At 59.4% G+C, this 17,258-nt stretch overlaps 5 protein-coding genes and 3 non-coding genes across 9 annotated transcripts in view; 4 read left to right on the forward strand and 4 right to left on the reverse strand.

Moving 5' to 3' along the window:
* The window catches only part of NOXO1 (NADPH oxidase organizer 1), an 11,122-nt gene extending 10,995 nt beyond the window's left edge, over window positions 1-127 (forward strand). The window contains exon 11 of the mRNA XM_034669588.1: window positions 11-127. Within this exon, the coding sequence (XP_034525479.1) occupies window positions 11-127 (117 nt within the window). The remainder of the gene's footprint in view (window positions 1-10) is intronic.
* A 262-nt stretch (window positions 128-389) lies between these two features.
* On the reverse strand, window positions 390-6,893 carry TBL3 (transducin beta like 3). The gene is made up of 22 exons (XM_034670617.1): window positions 6,739-6,893; window positions 5,289-5,340; window positions 5,111-5,206; window positions 4,977-5,024; window positions 4,732-4,873; window positions 4,552-4,636; window positions 4,299-4,469; window positions 4,132-4,207; window positions 3,966-4,059; window positions 3,700-3,881; window positions 3,465-3,606; window positions 3,309-3,367; window positions 3,120-3,223; window positions 2,247-2,394; window positions 1,930-2,160; window positions 1,772-1,842; window positions 1,536-1,692; window positions 1,398-1,456; window positions 1,032-1,135; window positions 862-933; window positions 618-776; window positions 390-537 (listed from the first exon to the last, which is right to left on the reverse strand). The coding sequence occupies exons 1-22, from the start codon at window positions 6,777-6,779 to the stop codon at window positions 416-418; spliced, it is 2,415 nt and encodes an 804-aa protein (XP_034526508.1). The 5' UTR covers window positions 6,780-6,893; the 3' UTR covers window positions 390-415.
* A 1,343-nt stretch (window positions 6,894-8,236) lies between these two features.
* Window positions 8,237-12,145, reverse strand: RNF151 (ring finger protein 151). Its single transcript, XM_034670620.1, is given in 7 exon segments — window positions 8,237-8,296; window positions 8,298-8,752; window positions 9,367-9,463; window positions 9,777-9,922; window positions 10,290-10,450; window positions 11,647-11,800; window positions 12,063-12,145. Coding segments are annotated over 5 exon segments (735 nt in total). The 5' UTR covers window positions 10,293-10,450; window positions 11,647-11,800; window positions 12,063-12,145; the 3' UTR covers window positions 8,237-8,262.
* On the reverse strand, window positions 11,873-11,999 carry LOC117804271. The gene has a single exon (XR_004628617.1). It is a non-coding gene; the product is annotated as a small nucleolar RNA ACA64 (small nucleolar RNA).
* On the forward strand, window positions 12,137-14,389 carry RPS2 (ribosomal protein S2). Its single transcript, XM_034670619.1, has 8 exons — window positions 12,137-12,260; window positions 12,434-12,613; window positions 12,697-12,784; window positions 13,080-13,189; window positions 13,444-13,617; window positions 13,701-13,860; window positions 14,089-14,180; window positions 14,270-14,389. The coding sequence occupies exons 2-8, from the start codon at window positions 12,437-12,439 to the stop codon at window positions 14,348-14,350; spliced, it is 882 nt and encodes a 293-aa protein (XP_034526510.1). The 5' UTR covers window positions 12,137-12,260; window positions 12,434-12,436; the 3' UTR covers window positions 14,351-14,389.
* LOC117804255 lies at window positions 13,245-13,378 on the forward strand. Its single transcript, XR_004628602.1, has one exon. It is a non-coding gene; the product is annotated as a small nucleolar RNA SNORA64/SNORA10 family (small nucleolar RNA).
* LOC117804256 lies at window positions 13,887-14,019 on the forward strand. The gene has a single exon (XR_004628603.1). It is a non-coding gene; the product is annotated as a small nucleolar RNA SNORA64/SNORA10 family (small nucleolar RNA).
* On the reverse strand, window positions 14,385-17,160 carry NDUFB10 (NADH:ubiquinone oxidoreductase subunit B10). Of its 2 annotated transcripts, XM_002920186.4 has the most exons (5): window positions 16,910-17,160; window positions 15,316-15,454; window positions 14,965-15,104; window positions 14,605-14,751; window positions 14,385-14,514 (listed from the first exon to the last, which is right to left on the reverse strand). In XM_002920186.4, the coding sequence occupies exons 1-4, from the start codon at window positions 17,055-17,057 to the stop codon at window positions 14,648-14,650; spliced, it is 531 nt and encodes a 176-aa protein (XP_002920232.1). In that variant the 5' UTR covers window positions 17,058-17,160; the 3' UTR covers window positions 14,385-14,514; window positions 14,605-14,647. The 2 variants fall into 2 exon arrangements, with proteins under 2 accessions (XP_002920232.1, XP_034526512.1); XM_034670621.1 differs by lacking the exon at window positions 14,385-14,514 and having other exon boundaries at window positions 14,588-14,751.
* Between the last annotated feature and the right edge of the window lie 98 nt (window positions 17,161-17,258).

Raw genomic sequence — 17,258 nt, forward strand, 5'->3', positions numbered from 1 at the left:
AATCTCTCAGGCCACAACCCTTCCCCCTACCGTGCCCGCCCGCCCCCTGCTGAGCGCCATCCGGAGCCGCTGCTGCACCGTCACCCGCAGGGCACTGGCACGCAAGGACCCCCTAGAGGGCGTGTGAAGCTGCACGGAGGGCCGGCCGAAAGCTCCAGAGCTCAGGGATGACTGACGCCCGCCACGCCCGGGGGAGGAGTATTTGAGGGTGGGACCCCCGGCTGGCAGGGCCAGGAAACCGTACTCTCCCATTTCCTGAGTAAAGCTCTTCGGGCTGAGGCACGCCCACCCGGTGTCTGTGCCGAGAAGCAGGGCCTTCCAGGTCGGCCAGACTGGGCGGGAGCTGGGGGCGGGGGCTGGGGCGAGACACGGTCCACACAGAGTCCGGATAGAAAAGGACGGCTTTCTGCCTGTTTCAGAGAGCTGAGGGGGCCGCCGCGGGGGCCGCAGGGAGGGGGGGCAGCTTCATGTGGCGCCACAGAAAGTCCAGGAAGGTGGCTGCCTGGAGCGTCCGGCTGAGCCGCTGAAAATGCCGCTCTGGGGGAGGACACAGGGACGTCAGGGGCTCCGCGGAGGCCCAACAGCCACTCTGCCCCGCCCGGGCCACGCCCACTCACCAGTGTAGGGCAGCAGGGCCTCGAGGGAGGCCTGCATGCCCTGGTAGGCCAGGAGCTCTTCCGGGGCCTCGTGCCGCAGGAGCACCCCCAGCACGGCCTGCGCCTCGTGGCAGTGTCTCGAGTTGGTGTTCCACGTGATACAGAAGCGCACCAAGGCCTCTGCGGGGCACAAGGACAGTCAGACCTGCCTCCTGGCTGCCCTGCCCCTCTTGGCCACTGACCCGCCCGCCCACCTGCCCCAGACCTTTCTGATCTCGCCGCAGCCGCAGCACCGTGGCTCCCAGCTTCTCGCGGGCCTCAGCGTCCCTCCGGATGGCTGGGGGGATGGGTCGGGAGGACAGAAGACTGAGCCCCAGGGAAGGGCACGAGATGGACCCAAGACCACCCCCCACACACGCCCGAGGCAGCACTGACCCTGGATGACAGTCAGCACAGTGTGGGGCCGGTCCAGGGAGATGGCCAAGCCTAGTGCCCGCAGGTACCGTTTCTCATGGAGCAGGTTGTCCAGCTCTTGCTGCCTGGTGGGGAAGAAGGGAAGACAGGGTCACTGGGGGACCTGGCTGGGACTGAAGGCGGAGCCATCAGGGGGCTGGCTCAGGAGTCTGTAGCCTGGCCCTAAGCCTCCACTGGTGGTGAGCTGTGCTGCTGCTCCCAGCCTCAGCTTCCCCACACGATAAAGCAGAGGTAACGTCTGTATGCCCCACTCCCAGGCTGTGATGGATGGGATGGGAGCCAGGCGGCTGGCACTCAAGGGGACTGGGCGGGGACCCCCAGACTTACTTGACCACTTCCTCCTCCCGCCTGGCCTGCTCTTCTGCCTGCTCCACCTCGGTCACATCCTAGGGTCAGAGTGAGGTCAGAAGGACACCCTGATGCAGCCCTGCCCACTCCCCATGCCCCACCCCCCCACTTCCATACCTTCCAGAGAATGACGCAGGAGTCACTAGCTCCAGTAAGGGCGCGATCGTCCAGCCGGCTACAGTGCAGCCCCCAGACCTTGTCCTCATGGGCGTCCAAAGTCTTCACACACTCGTTGTTTTTGATGGTCCAGAGCTTCACGAGACCATCAGAGCCGCTGGGTTTGGGATTGGGAGGGACTCAGTGCTGGGGCCCATCCTGCAGCTCATCTCAACCCCTACCCGCAGTCCGCTCACCTGGACAGCAGCTGGGTACCACGGCTTACAAAGGCCACCTTCAGCACGGAAGCATCGTGCCCCTCGAATGTCTGCAGGATGGGGAGGGGAGAACGTGAGAAGACACTGGGCAGCAGGGCTGGGCCTGGGGGAACTGGGGCGGGGTGAGGGCAGCTTACCTTGAGGCAGCTGAAGTCCTGCAGTGCCCAGAGCCTGACGGTACCGTCAGCTGAGGCTGTGGCCAGCACCTGGTCCATGGGTGAGAACTGGACACACCAGAGGCCGCGCCGGTGGCCCGAGAAGACGCCCAGCAGCTGGCACTGTGGCAAAGCCCAGAGCTTGGCTGTGCGGTCCTGTGAGCCCGTGGCCAGCAGCTTGTCGTTGGGGGCAACGGCCACACTGTTGATGTCCTGGTGATGGGAGCAGGTGGCAGCTCAGACCCCCATCCCGGCAAGGGCCCTGCCCTACCCCTACCCGTGCCCCAGTGTGCCATCACCTTGTCATGGCAGCGCTGCGTGGCCTGAGCCTGGAGAAGTACAGGGCCGCTGTGTGGGGCCGGGCCCTTGGACAGCAGGGCTTCAGGGACGGGCCACAGCTTCACAGTGCAGTCCTGGCTGCCCGTCACCAGGAAGGTCTCCTTCAGCCTGAGGCCAGATGTGGGGGAGAGGAGACACCTGCTGAGCCCCAGCCAGACCAGTCCGCCAGGTCATCATACCTGGGCCTGCAAGACCATGGTCCCGACCAGAGAGACTGTTCCAGGAAGCAGATAGCCGGTGTCATCCCCACACACCTCTGGGACTTGTCTATTCGAGCCCTCACCACCCACCCTTGGTCCACCATACCTGATGACTTGATCGCAAGACCCCAACCCTCCTCTCCGCCCCTAGCAGGGAATGTCTTTTCTACCCAAGCCTTGCTCAGTGTCATTCTTTCTGCCCTGAAGCCTCTTCCCCCACTTTTTTTTTTTAAAGGTTTTATTTGAAATAGAGCAAGAATGAGGGACAGCATGAGCAGCGGGGAGGGGCAGAGAGAGAGGGAAAAGCAGGCTCCCCACTGAGGAAGGAGCCTCACTCAGGGCTCGATCTTAGCACCCGGGATCACACCTGAGCCAAAGGCAGACGTTTAACTGACTGAGTCACCCAGGCGCCCCGAGTCTCTCCCCTTTTATTCACCCAGCCCCGAGACCCCGTCTGAGGAGCCCCCACCTCCAAGAACAGTTAAGGGTGTCCCTGGCATTCTGTTACACATCCCTAGCCTGGAACCTCAAAGACCAAGGGCGAAGCCTCTCCCTCCACATCTCCCTGCGCTGGAACCCCATTAGCAGGGTCTGGCCTGTGTAACACCATGGACCCCAGCCCTGACCCCCTACCTAGAACAGCAGATGGTGCCCACGCTGTGTGTGTGCCCGGAGCCCTGAGCCACACAAGCCACCTTGCCAGCCTTGTTCATCTTCCAGATACAGATGCTCTGATCCTGGGAATGAAAGGGGTGAGGACAGAGGCTGGGCTGGGCTTCCAGCCGGGCACCCCCTACCTCCACAGCTCTCCAGATGCCTCACCTTGGCACAGCTGGCAAAGAGCCACCCCTTGCGGAACACATCCAAGGCCAGGACAATGTCTAGGAGAAAGTACAGAGAAGACAGCCATCAGTTACAGTAGAGGACAGCATTCCAGTCCAGGATGGAGTGCTGGGGGCGTCAGCTAAGCGCCCTGACCTGTGTGGCCGTGGAGAATCTGGCAGGCCATTGTCTGCAGCTCAAACACTTTCAGGCTGGGGCTGTTGGAGGCCACGACAATGTGAGAGTCCTCGGGCCCAAGAAACCGGACATCCAACACCTCCTCACTGTAGCCGGCAAACTGTGGGGGTGGGGGCCGGAGGGACACAAACCAGAGTCTGCATGAGTGGAGGGCTGGCACCCCCCGGCTTTGGGCTGAGCGGGGGCAGCTCACCTGTTTCTGCAGCTGCAGGGAGCGTGTATCGTAGAGCAGCAGGTTGTGGTCGGCAGTGACAGAGAGGAGCAGGCCGGCAGAGCGGGCCAGAGCGCAGCGGGTCAGCTCCTGCCCGGGGCCTGGCCGCTGCCGTTGTGTGTGCACACACTGCCCAGAGGCTGCCTCCCACACTCGCAGCACGCCTGTGAGGGGACACGGGCTGCTGGCACTCCGGTCCACGGACCTCCCCCAGCCCCCGCGGCCCACCCTGGCCTGGACACACACACCTTGGTCTCCGGCTGTCAGGAAGTGCAGGCCCTTGGACTTCACACCCAGCTCAGGCGCTGGCTCCTCTGGTAGCAGCACTGCGGCTTCCACGCTCTGAGGATAAGCGGGTTAGAGGCAGCACCTCCCCCACCCCCCCGGACTGGTCCAGCCCCCTGGCATTCCCACCTCAAACACTGGCACAGTCCTCGTGGCCTGGTGGCTCCGCAGGTCCCAGACAACGCAGATCTTGTCACGGCCTGAGCTGGGGGTGCAGGGGAGAACAGCCACCTGAGTCCTCAGTCTCAGCTGTGGCCCTCCCCTTCCTGCCGTGGGCTGGGTAGGTGGCCGCTGACCTAAGCATGGTGTGGCCATCAGCGCTAAAGGTCAGAGAAGTGACGGCACTGTAATGCGCAGTCATCACTGCCAGGCACGACTGGTCCTGCAGCGACCACGCGCGGATGGTGTAGTCCGCAGCGGAGGAGAAGAGCAGCAGGCGTGCGGGGTCCGGGTGGAAGGCCACCAAGCTGCAGGCAGGTGGCGCGCGGCAGGTGAGTTGTGTGGCCCTGGGCATGAGGCCCCGTCCACCCTCTGCTGCCTTCTACTCACTGTACGACACCCGGTGAGCCCCGAAAGTGGTGTGTCCCATAGTGCCGCACAACATCCCAGACACGCACTGCCCCGTCACAGCCGCCTGTGGGGACATGTTTGAAGTGAAGGGGCTGGTGTGCCTGAAGACCCCTAACTGTGTGCCCTCCAGGGGGCCCAGCCGCCCAGCCAGGGCCCTACCTGTGGCTAGCAGTGTGGAAGTGGGGTCAAAGGCCATGGTGGCCACAGGGGCTGTGTGTATCGCCTTCCATAGGCGGGTGATGCTGCCCTCTCGCCAGGCCCACTGAGCCAGAAGCAGTGCCCGGCTGGCTGTTACCAGCACCTAAAGAACGATGCAGTTCAGCTGGGAGAGGAGAGGCACGACCATTTACCCTCAATGATTCCAAGTTTGGTTGAAGCCCTCCTCCTATCCCTGCCCCACATACCTCATCATCAGGGCTGAGATCAAAGGCAGTGATGTCCTCCTGGTCCTCCTAGAGGCAAGAGTCAGCACACAGAGCGCCATGAGAACAGGCTGCCCTCCACACTAGCCCCTTGCCCTGGCTCTCCCCATTCTCACCTGCTCCAGGCTCCGCAGCACAGCCCCTGAAGCCACGTCCAAGATGTTGACTCTGGCACCACAAATGCAGAAGAGATGCCGCCCCGTTTGGTCCAGCTGGTGACAGAAGGGTCTCAGCCAAGATAACTCTCTCCAGCCCCTGCCTGCCCCACCACTCTGCCCTTCCCTGAGCTGGTACCTGCACCTTCCCGCCCTTGTAGAAAGGCTCGATCTTGCGCTCAACAGCATAGCTAGAGAGAGAGCAGAGGAAAGAGTGAGTCACCCACCCCTTGGTCCCCAGTGCCCAGCTCTGTGCTGGGTGCTCTCCCAGAGCTCAACCCAAAATGCCCCTGTCCTTGAGGAGTTCCCAGGCAGAGGTGGGGAGGCAGGGAATTGGAGATGGCTCTTCTCATTATCCTCTTCTCTCTCAGCAGCACTGTGACAGAGGACACGAGACCCAGAGCTGGGTGGTGATTCACACCAGTCTCTGAGGCAGTACAGGCAGTGCAACAACCAGGTCTTCCCAGATTCCTCCCCACTCCACAGCGGAGTAGGCCAGATCTCAGAGCCCCCTGCTGGCGGTGGGAGGCCTGGGTACTAGCCCAGAGTAACACCCCCGTCAGCAGCTTCCCTCTCAGGCGCAGCCTGCCTCCTCCCCACGTAGCCCTCACTTCCGCAGCCTCATGCTGTCCTCGACCCTCCCCTCTCGACTGCCTGCACGCTGGTCCAGGCCACCACACTGTCATCTGGACAGGTCCTCCAGCCTCTTCGCCAGGCCCCCTCTCTACCGTCTTAAACCCTGCTGCCAGAAAGGCCTTTCAAACATAAGTGTTTGTAACACTATCCTGCCTTAAAACCCTCCCCTCTCCTTACGTATTTCTAAGACTCTGACTTGGAAGAGCCTCTACTGCCCTTTTGTGTCACACAAGCTGTTGCCCGTATGTGGCTTGGATTTCTCTTCCCAGATTTCACTGGTGCCTGGCTAACTCCACCGCGGAAAGCTTGGCTACCAACATGAAATGGAGCCCCCAATCGTGGAGCCCCGGTGACTGCCACAGAGATGCTCTTGACCCCAGGCCTTCCCTTTGGCATTGCTCACCATTCCCACTGATGGAAACGAGCTGCTTAGTATGCTTATTCCATCAGACCGAGCTCCATGGCGGGGAGAAGTCCGGTCTGTCCTGGGCCCTGAGCACTTAGGGGTTCACCAGAGTCCTTGGAGACCTGAATCAGCCCAGGATTCTGGGCCTCCAGGGCCACAGCCGACCCGCCCATCTCCTGACCTCCGGGACAGGAGGTGAAAGCCCGAGGGCCGCCGGCTCCAGAGCGGTGGTTCTCCCAATACCTGAGGGTCGGGGCGTTCCGCTGCGGTCCAGGACCAGCCTCGACTTGTGCTCAGCCCGCCCCTTCCTCCTTTAGAATTTTTCATCCACAACCCCCAAACCGGCTCCTAATTTAATAACCGACTTTGGATCTCCCACTTTGTATAACGCGACCAACACCACTCCCGCGGGCCAGTTCATACACCGCCCTCAGGCCCTCCCCATACTCGAATGGGCGCCCGGTGCAGAGCGGGCACGTTTGCCACTCCGGCTGTGAACCCCGTTCCCTCCCTGCGCGGCACGCACAGCCGCAGCGCCCCGGCTCACCTGGCCTTGAAGCGGCCCACTCCCGCCACGGGTTCCGCCATGTCGCCGTCGCCGCCGCCGCCGCCGCCGCCGCGTGAGGAAAACAGGGCCGCCGCTCCTCACTGCCGGCGCGCCGCAGAAGCCGTCACCGCCCACGACTCTGTGATGTCATCAGCTGCGCGCTCGGCGCCATCTTTGCTGTGGGCAGTGCCTGCTGTGTCGGGAAGCGGAAGTTGGTGGAGGCGTTTCTGGCCTGGAGGAACGAGTGTAGAGCCGCGTGGAGGCGGCTGAGGCTTCGGGGTCGGAGGACTGCATGGCACGGGGTTTGCCCGCTGTTTGCCTTATAGTGGAAATTTTAAAAAGGAGTCGTAGGAAATGTTTACTAAAGTAGGCATTCTGGGATTTGGGCACAAGCGCAGGCTTGAGTGTGATACATATCGCAGGTCAATGAATAAATCGGGTACTTCAGAGTCTCTCAAATATTTATTGATCACATTCTATGTGTGAAGCACTGTTCTAGACATTTGGGATCAAATATTTATTGATCACATTCTATGTGTGAAGCACTGTTCTAGACATCAGAGAAGCGGGTGCTAGAGGAGGACGGGCGAGGAATAATCGGGNCCTGATGTGGGGCTCGATCCCATAACGCCGGGATCACGCCCTGAGCCAAAGGCAGACGCTTAACCGCTGTGCCACCCAGGCGCCCCTATTGATCACATTCTATGTGCGAAGCACTGTTCTAGACATTTGGGAGGCATCAGAGAAGCGGGTGCTAGAGGAGGACGGGCGAGGAATAATCGGGACTGTTCAGCGGTTAGTGCCGTGGAAAGAACAGATCAGGGCAACGCGTGGAGCGGAGTGCAGGAGATGCACTTTTAAGGGTGGTGGGGGAGGTAGGGTGTCACCTGAGCGAGTGAGGCAGGGACCCCTGTGACTGTTGGAGGGACGGTGCTTGTGGCTATAGGGAGTATGGAGACTATGCGGGCAGGACGTCAGAGATAATGGGCGTTCCCTGGGAGTCATTGTGAGGCCTGGGCTTTTCCTAGTTCAGGGTNTTGGTGGGGGAGGTAGGGTGTCACCTGAGCGAGTGAGGCAGGGACCCCTGTGACTGTTGGAGGGACGGTGCTTGTGGCTATAGGGAGTATGGAGACTATGCGGGCAGGACGTCAGAGATAATGGGCGTTCCCTGGGAGTCATTGTGAGGCCTGGGCTTTTCCTAGTTCAGGGTTTTGAGCTGTTTGTGTGACTGGCTGGGAAGTTGGTTAAAAGACTGGTAGAAGTAACAGGAAGGAGACTGTGAGGGTATCAGGTAAAACCTCTGCGAAGAAGAGGCATCTGAGAGAAAAGAGACCAGGCAAATGGAGAGCAAGGAGAAGAGCCTTCTGGGCAAGAGCGGCCCGGGGAGAAAGGCCAGTGTCCCCACGTGGGGAAGGCAGTAGTTCCTGGAAGGGGGACCGGTGGCAAATGGGATAAAGCTGTGAGGCCGGCAAGCACAGAGGTGGCAGGGCGGGCCAGGCCTGGGCTCTGCGTTTATTTACTCCTCTATTTACAAGGTACCTTGGCCCTGGGCCCCCCACACCTCCACCCCAAGGCTGCCTTCTGGGGTGGCCTCGGCCTCCCCTTGCGGGGCGCCCACGAGAAGCGCGTCGTCCTCCTCCAGGAAGTCTCCGAGCTGAGCCAGCTGCCTGCGGATGAGATTGGTGGTGCGGTGCACTTTGCGCATGCGCCGCAGCAGGCCCAGCACCAGGGTCCGGCTACGCTCCTGACGCTTGCTCCAGGCGTCGCGCAACTCGCGGTAGCAGTTATGGCGTGCGCGCTCCACGGGGCCCAGGGTGGCCCCACAGCCCAGTGGGCACCGCTGCTGTGTCCCACTTTGACAGTGCTGCCGGTGTTCAGCCAGGGCCCCACGTGGCACCCGTGCCGTGCAGCCCTCGTTGGGGCAGGCCTGCAGCTCGAAAGGGCAGGAGTCCTGGTGCCCCCTTCGATGGGCCAGGGGGCACGTCGCCAAGCAGCCAGCTTCCGCGTTCTTGCACTGAGGGTGGGGGAGAGCACCACGTGAGCCAAACGAGATCGGAGTTGACCAGAACTGGAACAACCTCCTTTACAGAATCTCCCATCCATGATGTTCTGGAACTAAGCCTGCCAAGCTCTAATGGCATCAATGATGTGGAGGGGGAAATAGTTGGGCAAATGTTTGGAGGTGGGAAGAATCTAGACCTCTGAGAGCAGGTGCACAGGGCCGAAGGCTTGGGGTGGGGTGGGGGCACGGACACATGGCTGGGTTGATCTTGCAGTTGTACACAAGCCAACTTTTTTTAATGTTTCCTCATCTATAAAATTAAGGGACTGGGGTGATGGCCAGCACAGCAGACACTTCAGCCTCTAAAAATCCTGTATAATCCCCATTTTACAGCTGAGCCCCTGGGGCTCAGAAAGGTTAGGTAACTTGCCCAAAGTCACACAGCAAGTAAGTAGTAGAAATGGGACTCAAACTCTGGCAGGGCTGATGACCCTGAGGCTGTAGTCAGCGTTGTTGGAGCAGAAACCATCAGTTCTGAGGATAGGATTCTCCTTACCCCCTCTCCTTGCTCTGTCCCTCCCCTGGCAGGAGCGACAAGGGTGCTGGGAGTGGGTGCTTCAAGCTACCTTGACTTCCAGGCGGCCAATGGTCCTCCGGAGTTTATTTACATGGACCATCTTTTTCCGTTTCACCTCTTTCCTGCAGCACGGACAGGTCTTCTGTCTAGGAGACAGGAGCGTGGGGTGGGGAGTGTTGGGAGTGGGAAGGGACCAAGAGACAGCAACACACCTTCCCAGGTGGTCCCTTCTCTCAAGCTGGCATGAGGACTTCATGGGGAACTCAGTTCTGAGGGGGGCCACAAGCTGTAAGTACTACAGGGTGCAGGGACACAGGTACTTCAGTGTCCTAGATTTGGAAGCTGACTCTTATGCCCATTGTGACCTAATGCTTGGCCCACCTTCCTCTCTGTTCTGGGCCATAGGAATGGACACAGCCCTGCCCTTGTCCTCCCAGCCTCTTGGGTGCCCACTAGCACCTGGCTAGCCACCGGAGGATGCATTTCTTGCAGAAGATATGGCTGCATGGCAACCTCACTGGCCTCTTGAGAACCCCATGGCACACGGAGCACAGGAAGTTGCAGTCGGGAGGGCTGGTGAAGAGGTTGAGATCATAGCCGCCACTCTGCAAAGGCCAGGCCAAAATCAGAGCCTGGCTGGACCAGGATCCAGCCATATACCCAGAGGAAAACCCCAGAATGGGGAGGTGGGCCATGAGAGCCCCAAGTGGAGGGTTGGGTCAGCACCCACTTTGAGGGGGTAGCTGTGAGGGTCAAGACCCTCCAAGACTACCAGTCCCCAGCTGGAGAAGCTGGCCTTGGCCTGGAGTTAAACCTGGCCAGAGCCCTCGCAAAGACTGGTTTCCTTGTCTTGGTTTGGGAGTCTGCAACCCACTGTTCACTTTCTCAGGGTGAGGAATGGGATCCAGCTTTGGGCAGGTCTCAAATTAGGAACACATTTAAGGACCAGAGGCAAAAGGGTCCCAGGCTCACCATGATCTGTGTCTGGACGGCAGCTCCACTGACCCCCAGGGCTCAGGAGCCTCCATTTCACAGCAAGAGTGGGCCGACCTCACAGTGGCATTGTCCAGCTCAGGCCAATCACAGCCCTGGCTCAGTGCCCACTGGGATCCCGTACCATCTGGCCCTTGCTCCTGGTTGAGGGATAGGTAGTCTGGACCCGCCTGTCTTGGGAGTGGCTGACAAGTGATCCCCAAGCAGCACTAGGCTGGGAACCAAACTTCTGAGGACTGTTTCCCCAAAGCTGAGGCTTTGACAGTGCAGGGATCATTCCCTTCTCCCTCCTCAAATAGTGCTGCCCAGGCCAGATCTCCAAGAGCCCAGGAACTTTTGACATTGACCCACCATCAGGTCTCTCAGGATCTAAGACTCATGGAGCTAGCTCCAGAGTGCAGATCAGGAGGGAAGTGAGCACCAGATTTCCATGCAACCTGTGGTTCCACCATAGTAGAGGGCCGACTCTGTGGGAAAGCCGGAATTCCAGAGCAGGTAGGCTCTGACCACGCGGGCAGGCCGCTGAGAAGACACGGGGACATCAACCTCAACCTGGGAAACCACCATGATCCCACACCTGAGGCACATAACAGAGAACCACACGTTCAGCAGCACTAGGAACCAAGCTCCCCAAACCCTGAAGACCCTATTCCCCTCCTGAGAGCAACAGGGGCCAACGAAAGCAAGCCCTTCAGGTGGGAATCTTACACTTTCACTCTTGGGTTAACTTTAAAAGTAAAAGTTATTTCACTGGCAAAAGTGTGTTTATTTGGGAATAACAATTGCAATTCAGAACACACAAACTATGGCAAAACCACAAGCAAGCCCCCAACAAACAAAGAAACTTTATTTCATTAAAAAAAAAAAAGTTTGGGAGGGATCTATTTGCATCAAAGTCCACTGGAGAAAAGCAAGAGTTCAGGGTGACGACTGTTTCTTACTGGCTGAGTCGCAGGAGTAATCCCTACATCCTCCCCTGTGGGGGTCTGTAATGGACGCTGAGGGTCTGTAATGGACGCTGAGCGGCAGGACTCCCCCTTCTAGCCTCCCTACTCCACCTTAGGGATGTTTCCCTTCATTGTCACACTTGCTAGTGGGTTGGTGGCCCAGCCCAACTGCCCTCAAGCTCAAAGGTACTTTATCTGCTGTCGTGGAAGCTATGCGGTGTGTGAAACACACCGGGGTTTCAGATCTGGCCCTGCCACTCACGGGATGCCACGGAGGAGTCACCTGCGAGCCCCCGGGGCCCAAGTTGTACCCCTCTGTGGCATCCGACGCGGAGGTGGGCTGGCCGGCAAGAGGAGGTGTCCCATAGGGCCTCCCCTCCACCGCATACCTTGCTCCCCGCGCCCACATATGCACCTCCGAGCGGATGGGTGGGGGACCAGGAACACCCCCAACGTGCAGGACTCAGACCGACAACTTTACTCAGAGCTTTCCTCTCCCCGCAGTCTTGGCGGCGTGGGCCTCACGGTCGGGGCGTCGGCGGCCTGTGGGCAGAACACGGGGTCAGGGGTCAGAGGCCAGAGGCCAGAGCACACACAGGCCGGGGCCGACGGGGCGCGTGTCGGGGCCTGGGTTTCACCTCCCCACACGGACGAGTGGGCGGTGAGCTGAGGCCCCCGGTGGCTCTCGGCGCCGAATCTCACCCGCGGCCACGACCAAAGCTGCGGGTGATTTTCAACCAACGCCGACCTCCCAGCTACCCACCCAGGGACGCGGCGAGGCCGGGGGCGCGGGGCGCGGACCCACCTTGCAGCGCCAGGCAGCCGAACCCGCAGGTGCGCAGGCGCACGAGGAGCGGGCGGGGACACCGGGGAGCGCGCGCGCACCGTCCTTATAGGCCCGTGGCGAACTCGCGCTGGGGCGGGGCAGCCGAGATCTCGCGGCACTTGGCGTGTTATAAATCCTCCCACGGCGAGGCTTCGGCCTTCTTCTCCGGGAGAACACGTGAGTTTCCGTGTCGTTTTTGGTGGTGGCGGCGCGCGGGCCGGGACGGCGGAGCTCCGCGGGCATCCGGCGGGGCTCGGTCTGGCGCAGCTGCGCCCCTGGGCTACAGCCCCGGCCCCGGGCGGCCGCAGGTGACAGGGTCTCGCTGACTGGCCCATTCTCGTCCCTTTCAGCAAATGGCGGATGACGCCGGTGCTGCGGGAGGCCCCGGAGGGCCTGGGGGCCCTGGAATGGGAGGCCGCGGCGGCTTCCGCGGAGGCTTCGGCAGCGGCATCCGGGGCCGGGGCCGCGGCCGTGGTCGGGGCCGGGGCCGAGGCCGCGGAGCTCGCGGAGGCAAGGCCGAGGACAAGGAGGTAGGTCGAGCCCTCGCGCATGAGATGGGCCCGTGGGCGGCCCGGTAGGGCGACCGTAGTCACCGGCGCCTTTTCCCCTGCAGTGGATCCCCGTCACCAAGCTGGGCCGCCTGGTCAAGGACATGAAGATCAAGTCCCTGGAGGAGATTTATCTCTTCTCCCTACCCATCAGTAACGCGGGGGTCCTTTTCACCCCCCAACCCACGGGGCGTTGGCAGATCTGGCACCAGAAGGCTCATTTGTCCTGGGGTCCAGGGATGGGATCTGCTCACCCCCACCAAGGCTCCACGTTTCAGGAAGGTGTGAGTACCTAGGCGCTCTATCTCTGAACTAGTGAATTTCGACACAAAACGTGGACAGCCAGAACACCTGTTTTTGGACCCGGGAGGGGGTTTTCAAGGGGGAATGGTCACAGGTGGTTCCTGACCTTTCCAGTAACCGCTTTTTTCCAATTTTGTTATCTCTTAGGAATCTGAGATCATTGATTTCTTCCTGGGAGCATCCCTCAAGGATGAGGTTTTGAAGATCATGCCTGTGCAAAAGCAGACCCGTGCTGGCCAGCGGACCAGGTTCAAGGTTTGTTAGTCACCTTTTGTGTTCTTGAGCTGCTTCTGCTAAGGGGCTTGGTGAGACTCTCTCAGCTCTGCATGGTCACGCTTGTTATTATATGCGTGGCTTTCGTAATGGGGAGAGAGAGAAAGGATCTTCTCAGGACCTCAGGGTGGCCTCATGGTGGCCACTCTTTCCTTGAGGGGTGCCACAGGTCTCGGTTGGTGGGTGCTGATGCCTTGCCGGCCAGTGGACCACCAACCATCTCAGGCTTTTCATAGGCATTTGTTGCCATCGGAGATTACAATGGACATGTTGGCCTGGGTGTCAAGTGCTCCAAGGAGGTAGCCACTGCCATCCGTGGGGCCATCATCTTGGCCAAGCTTTCCATCGTCCCCGTTCGGCGAGGCTACTGGGGGAACAAGATCGGCAAGCCCCACACTGTCCCGTGCAAGGTAGGCTTGGGGGGTAATGAGTGATGGGTCCTGCTGTGGGGCACTCTCCATAGGCCATCTCCTGATTTCTCCGCCCTTTGCAGGTGACTGGCCGTTGTGGTTCTGTGCTTGTGCGGCTCATCCCTGCCCCCAGAGGCACTGGCATCGTCTCAGCCCCTGTGCCCAAGAAGCTACTGATGATGGCCGGTATCGACGACTGCTACACCTCGGCCAGGGGCTGCACTGCCACCCTGGGGAACTTTGGTAGGTGGCCCACACAGAGGCTGTGGCCTCTCTCAGCTCCGCTTAATCATACTGTGTGTGTGCTTGGCGTATTTTCAGAGAGAGAGAGAGAGGAAGGCCCTCCTAATGCACGGCAGACCGGCCCCAAGTGGCCTCTCTGTTCCTAGGAGCGCAACATTCTTTATCTGCATCTGGGATGTTGGGTAACATGAATCCGCCAACCCTCTCTTGCTGTTTTCTCTTTTCCAGCCAAGGCTACTTTTGATGCCATCTCCAAGACCTACAGCTATCTCACCCCTGACCTCTGGAAGGAGACCGTGTTCACCAAGTCTCCCTATCAGGTACTGCCTGCCCAGCCACCTCGTTAGCCTAGACAAGTGCACAGGGTGCTGGGGTGTGGATACAACTAAAGCCTTGTCTGTTTTTCTAGGAATTCACTGACCATCTTGTGAAGACCCACACCAGAGTCTCTGTGCAGAGGACCCAGGCTCCAGCTGTGGCCACCACATAGTTTTATACAAGAAAAATAAAGTGGACTAAAGCTTGTTAATAGTGGTTTTTGTTTATTTCTCTTATGAGTTTAGTTGTAGCTGGATTTAAAGGGAGATGGGAGCAGTAAGGTCAGTAGGTCCAGGCTGGCGGACTGAAGGTGACGCTAGAAACGTTTCTTAATGANTTGGATTTAAAGGGAGATGGGAGCAGTAAGGTCAGTAGGTCCAGGCTGGCGGACTGAAGGTGACGCTAGAAACACGTTTCTTAATGACTCTTTATTGTAGTAGTAGTTTGTGAAGGTGCTCAAGGAGCTGCTTCAGGCAGCAGCGGCCTCTTTGGCTGCTTTTCTCTCAGCCAGCATCCGCTGCTTCTGTTTTGCCAGGCACTTCCTGGCAGAATAATGGGCCCCCAGGTCGTGATCTGGGAGAGATGGGGGGAGGGAAGTCATGGGCCAAATCAACCAGAATACAGATCAGGCTCTTCAGAAGTGGGGAGGAAACAGCTAAGCTACTGAGCAGAGAAGGGACCTAGGGTATAGTGATTCTCTTAATTACCCCCTCCCCCAACCAACCAGCACAATTTGGGCAGTGATGTTAGGGTTAAAGGATCAGGCCAGGGTGGGGGCTTGCTTACAGCGGTCCTGGTAGGCCTTGGCCACCTGGGTGAACTGCTCCAGCTCCTTCGCACAGTTCTGCCTGTAGCTCTCACCTTCCCTCTGCTGACAGGCTTTCAGCCTTTCCTGGATAATGTTGACGATTTCTTGATCGACTTTACTGAAAGAAAAAAGTGGTTTACGAGAAATCCTTTCCTTATGGTCTGTTGTCTGGCCCCTCCACCCTCAAGACCTGGACCAACCCCAGGAGGGATTCTCAGCAGCTGACCACCATCCCATGGTATCCCTGGGGGATGAGAGCCCAACAGGAGATGCTTACTGAGCAAGGCTCAGTGTTTCCTAACTAAGGGACACCCACAGGCACGACATACTAGTCTCTTCTCCATTGCATTTCTGCTTCAAACATGCACAAGATATCCTTTTCCTGGCACTCGGTGATGTCTGGCACACGGCGGAACTCCCGGTGATAGTAGTAATACCTGTTCTTCGCATGCTGCCGCTCTATAAACTCTGTAAAGAAAAAACCCCCAGACTCGAAAGGCCCCACTGGTTTGGACAGGCCACAGTTAGAATGTGCTCTAAGGGGCGCCTGGGTGGCTCAGGGCATGATCCCAGCGTTCTGGGATTGAGTCCCATATCAGGCTCCTCCGCTGGGAGCCTGCCTCTTCCTCTCCCACTCCCTGTCTCTCTCTGTCAAGTAAATAAAATCTTAAAAAAAAAAAAAATGTGCTCTAAGCTCTATTCTTCCTCACAAGCCACAGAAAGGGCAGACTGCCCAGACGTTTCCAGCTTTTACAAAGACTGCCAATTAGACTCAACAGGTGTGGCTGGTAGTCCTGGGTTACAAATGGTGAGGTCTACCGTTTACGGAGGGCTTCCTGGGAGCCGGGCACCATGTGTATTATCCTAAGGGGTAGGTCTCAATACAGAGTACTGAGGCCCAGAGAGAAATCAGGATTCTGTACCCATGCTCTGCAAGCCCACATCCTTTTACAGGTCCTACCTTTTACAGCTCCCCACAACACAGGGTCTTTCCCTGTAGGCAGAGGCCCCAACCCAGTTTTGCCGCCACTGACCTTCTGGCCTCAAGGTCCCCACCCAGGAACTGACAAATTGGAACTAGTGAAATCTCATCCCTCCAGATACATAAAACACTTTCTAAGAAAGTGAGTGGGTCCACCGCTGTGCCTTTTCCAGATGTGGGGGTCTGATCTGCCGAATTTATTCTAAGGAGCCATGGGGGGATCGCGGTACCTGGGTAGCAGGGCTGTTGAAGGAATGAACCAGTTAAATGGATGGAAGAACTGCCTGGCACTAGTAACTCAGGGCAGAGTGGGCTCGCGCTGCTAACTCCACTGAGCGAGCTGAACAACACACGGGGCCACAAACAGCTGTTTTAAACATCCGCATGGGTTGGACCAGAGATGGGGGATTTGGACGGCTCTTAAGCAGGAGCACGCACGGAGTACAAGTCACAGCACATCTAGGTTGAGGGAACCGAGGCCAGCACCTGAACACCCCGGTCATTTTGCAGGCGTGCAGAAGGCTGGCAGAGAACCCCTCAACACCCGTTTGCTGACTGCGTTCTGCGCACAATGCAGGATGCAAAGAGTGCAGAAGAATGCAGTTTAGCAAGACCCAGGCCAGACTGCGATCCGCAAACAGCCCCTAGTATTTGGGCGAGGCCGGAGACCAGGGGTGCACGGAGGGCTCCCCAGGCGGCAGGGGCCGGAAAGCAATGAGCGGTCTTGGTGTAGGGGTGAGGGGCGTTCCTAGAGTGCAGTGAAGGTGGGGGGCGGGGAGTCCAAGGAGGCGACGGGGTCTGCAGGTGCGGACGGCGGGGGCTGGTCACCGGGGCGAAGCACGGGGTGCGGCGGGGTATCCAGGTTGGGCGAAGGGGTGCAGGGAAAGCCGAAGGGCGGCGAGGGGCCCTGGGGAGCGGCGAGGCCCGGATGGGGTCTGTACCTCTCACTAGGGTCACAGGCCGGTCCACGAGGAGGTCGAAGGCCTTCGTCAAATAGGTTATGGGGTTGGGCAGCGAGGTCTGCGGCGAGGGCGCCGGCGTGCGGCGCGGGGGCTCAGGGTACACGTCCTTGTCCCAGCTGTCCGGCATGGCGGCGGCTCGCGGGGAGGATCCAGCCTCGGACACACAAACCCGGCCTCCACCTGCGTCCCACGGCCTAGTTCGCCCGCCGCAGAGGACGCCCTAGCGCGGCTGCGCCTGAGCGCGAGGAGGGGGCGGTGCTCGCGAGGCTCCATGGAACTTGTAGTTCGCCCGCCGCAGAGGACACCCTAGAGCGGCTGCGCCTGAGCA

The sequence above is a fragment of the Ailuropoda melanoleuca genome, chromosome 10 (assembly GCF_002007445.2).
Source record: "Ailuropoda melanoleuca isolate Jingjing chromosome 10, ASM200744v2, whole genome shotgun sequence".
In the NCBI taxonomy this organism is placed as follows: Eukaryota; Metazoa; Chordata; class Mammalia; order Carnivora; family Ursidae; genus Ailuropoda; species Ailuropoda melanoleuca.

Excerpts from the sequence above, each read along its gene's own strand:
- NDUFB10 (XM_002920186.4), bottom strand. The coding sequence starts at position 17,057 with ATGCCGGACAGCTGGGACAAGGACGTGTACCCTGAGCCCCCGCGCCGC. Across the intron at positions 15,455-16,909 it reads GCCTGTGACCCTAGTGAGAG|AGTTTATAGAGCGGCAGCAT; the intron begins GTACAGACCCCA and ends TTTTCTTTACAG. Across the intron at positions 14,752-14,964 it reads CAAGGCCTACCAGGACCGCT|ATCACGACCTGGGGGCCCAT; the intron begins GTAAGCAAGCCC and ends CATCTCTCCCAG.
- RPS2 (XM_034670619.1), top strand. The coding sequence starts at position 12,437 with ATGGCGGATGACGCCGGTGCTGCGGGAGGCCCCGGAGGGCCTGGGGGC. Across the intron at positions 13,190-13,443 it reads GCCAGCGGACCAGGTTCAAG|GCATTTGTTGCCATCGGAGA; the intron begins GTTTGTTAGTCA and ends GGCTTTTCATAG. Across the intron at positions 14,181-14,269 it reads TCACCAAGTCTCCCTATCAG|GAATTCACTGACCATCTTGT; the intron begins GTACTGCCTGCC and ends CTGTTTTTCTAG.
- TBL3 (XM_034670617.1), bottom strand. The coding sequence starts at position 6,779 with ATGGCGGAACCCGTGGCGGGAGTGGGCCGCTTCAAGGCCAG. Across the intron at positions 4,208-4,298 it reads GATGGCCACACCATGCTTAG|CTCAGGCCGTGACAAGATCT; the intron begins GTCAGCGGCCAC and ends CTGCACCCCCAG. Across the intron at positions 2,161-2,246 it reads CGCAGCGCTGCCATGACAAG|GACATCAACAGTGTGGCCGT; the intron begins GTGATGGCACAC and ends TCCCATCACCAG.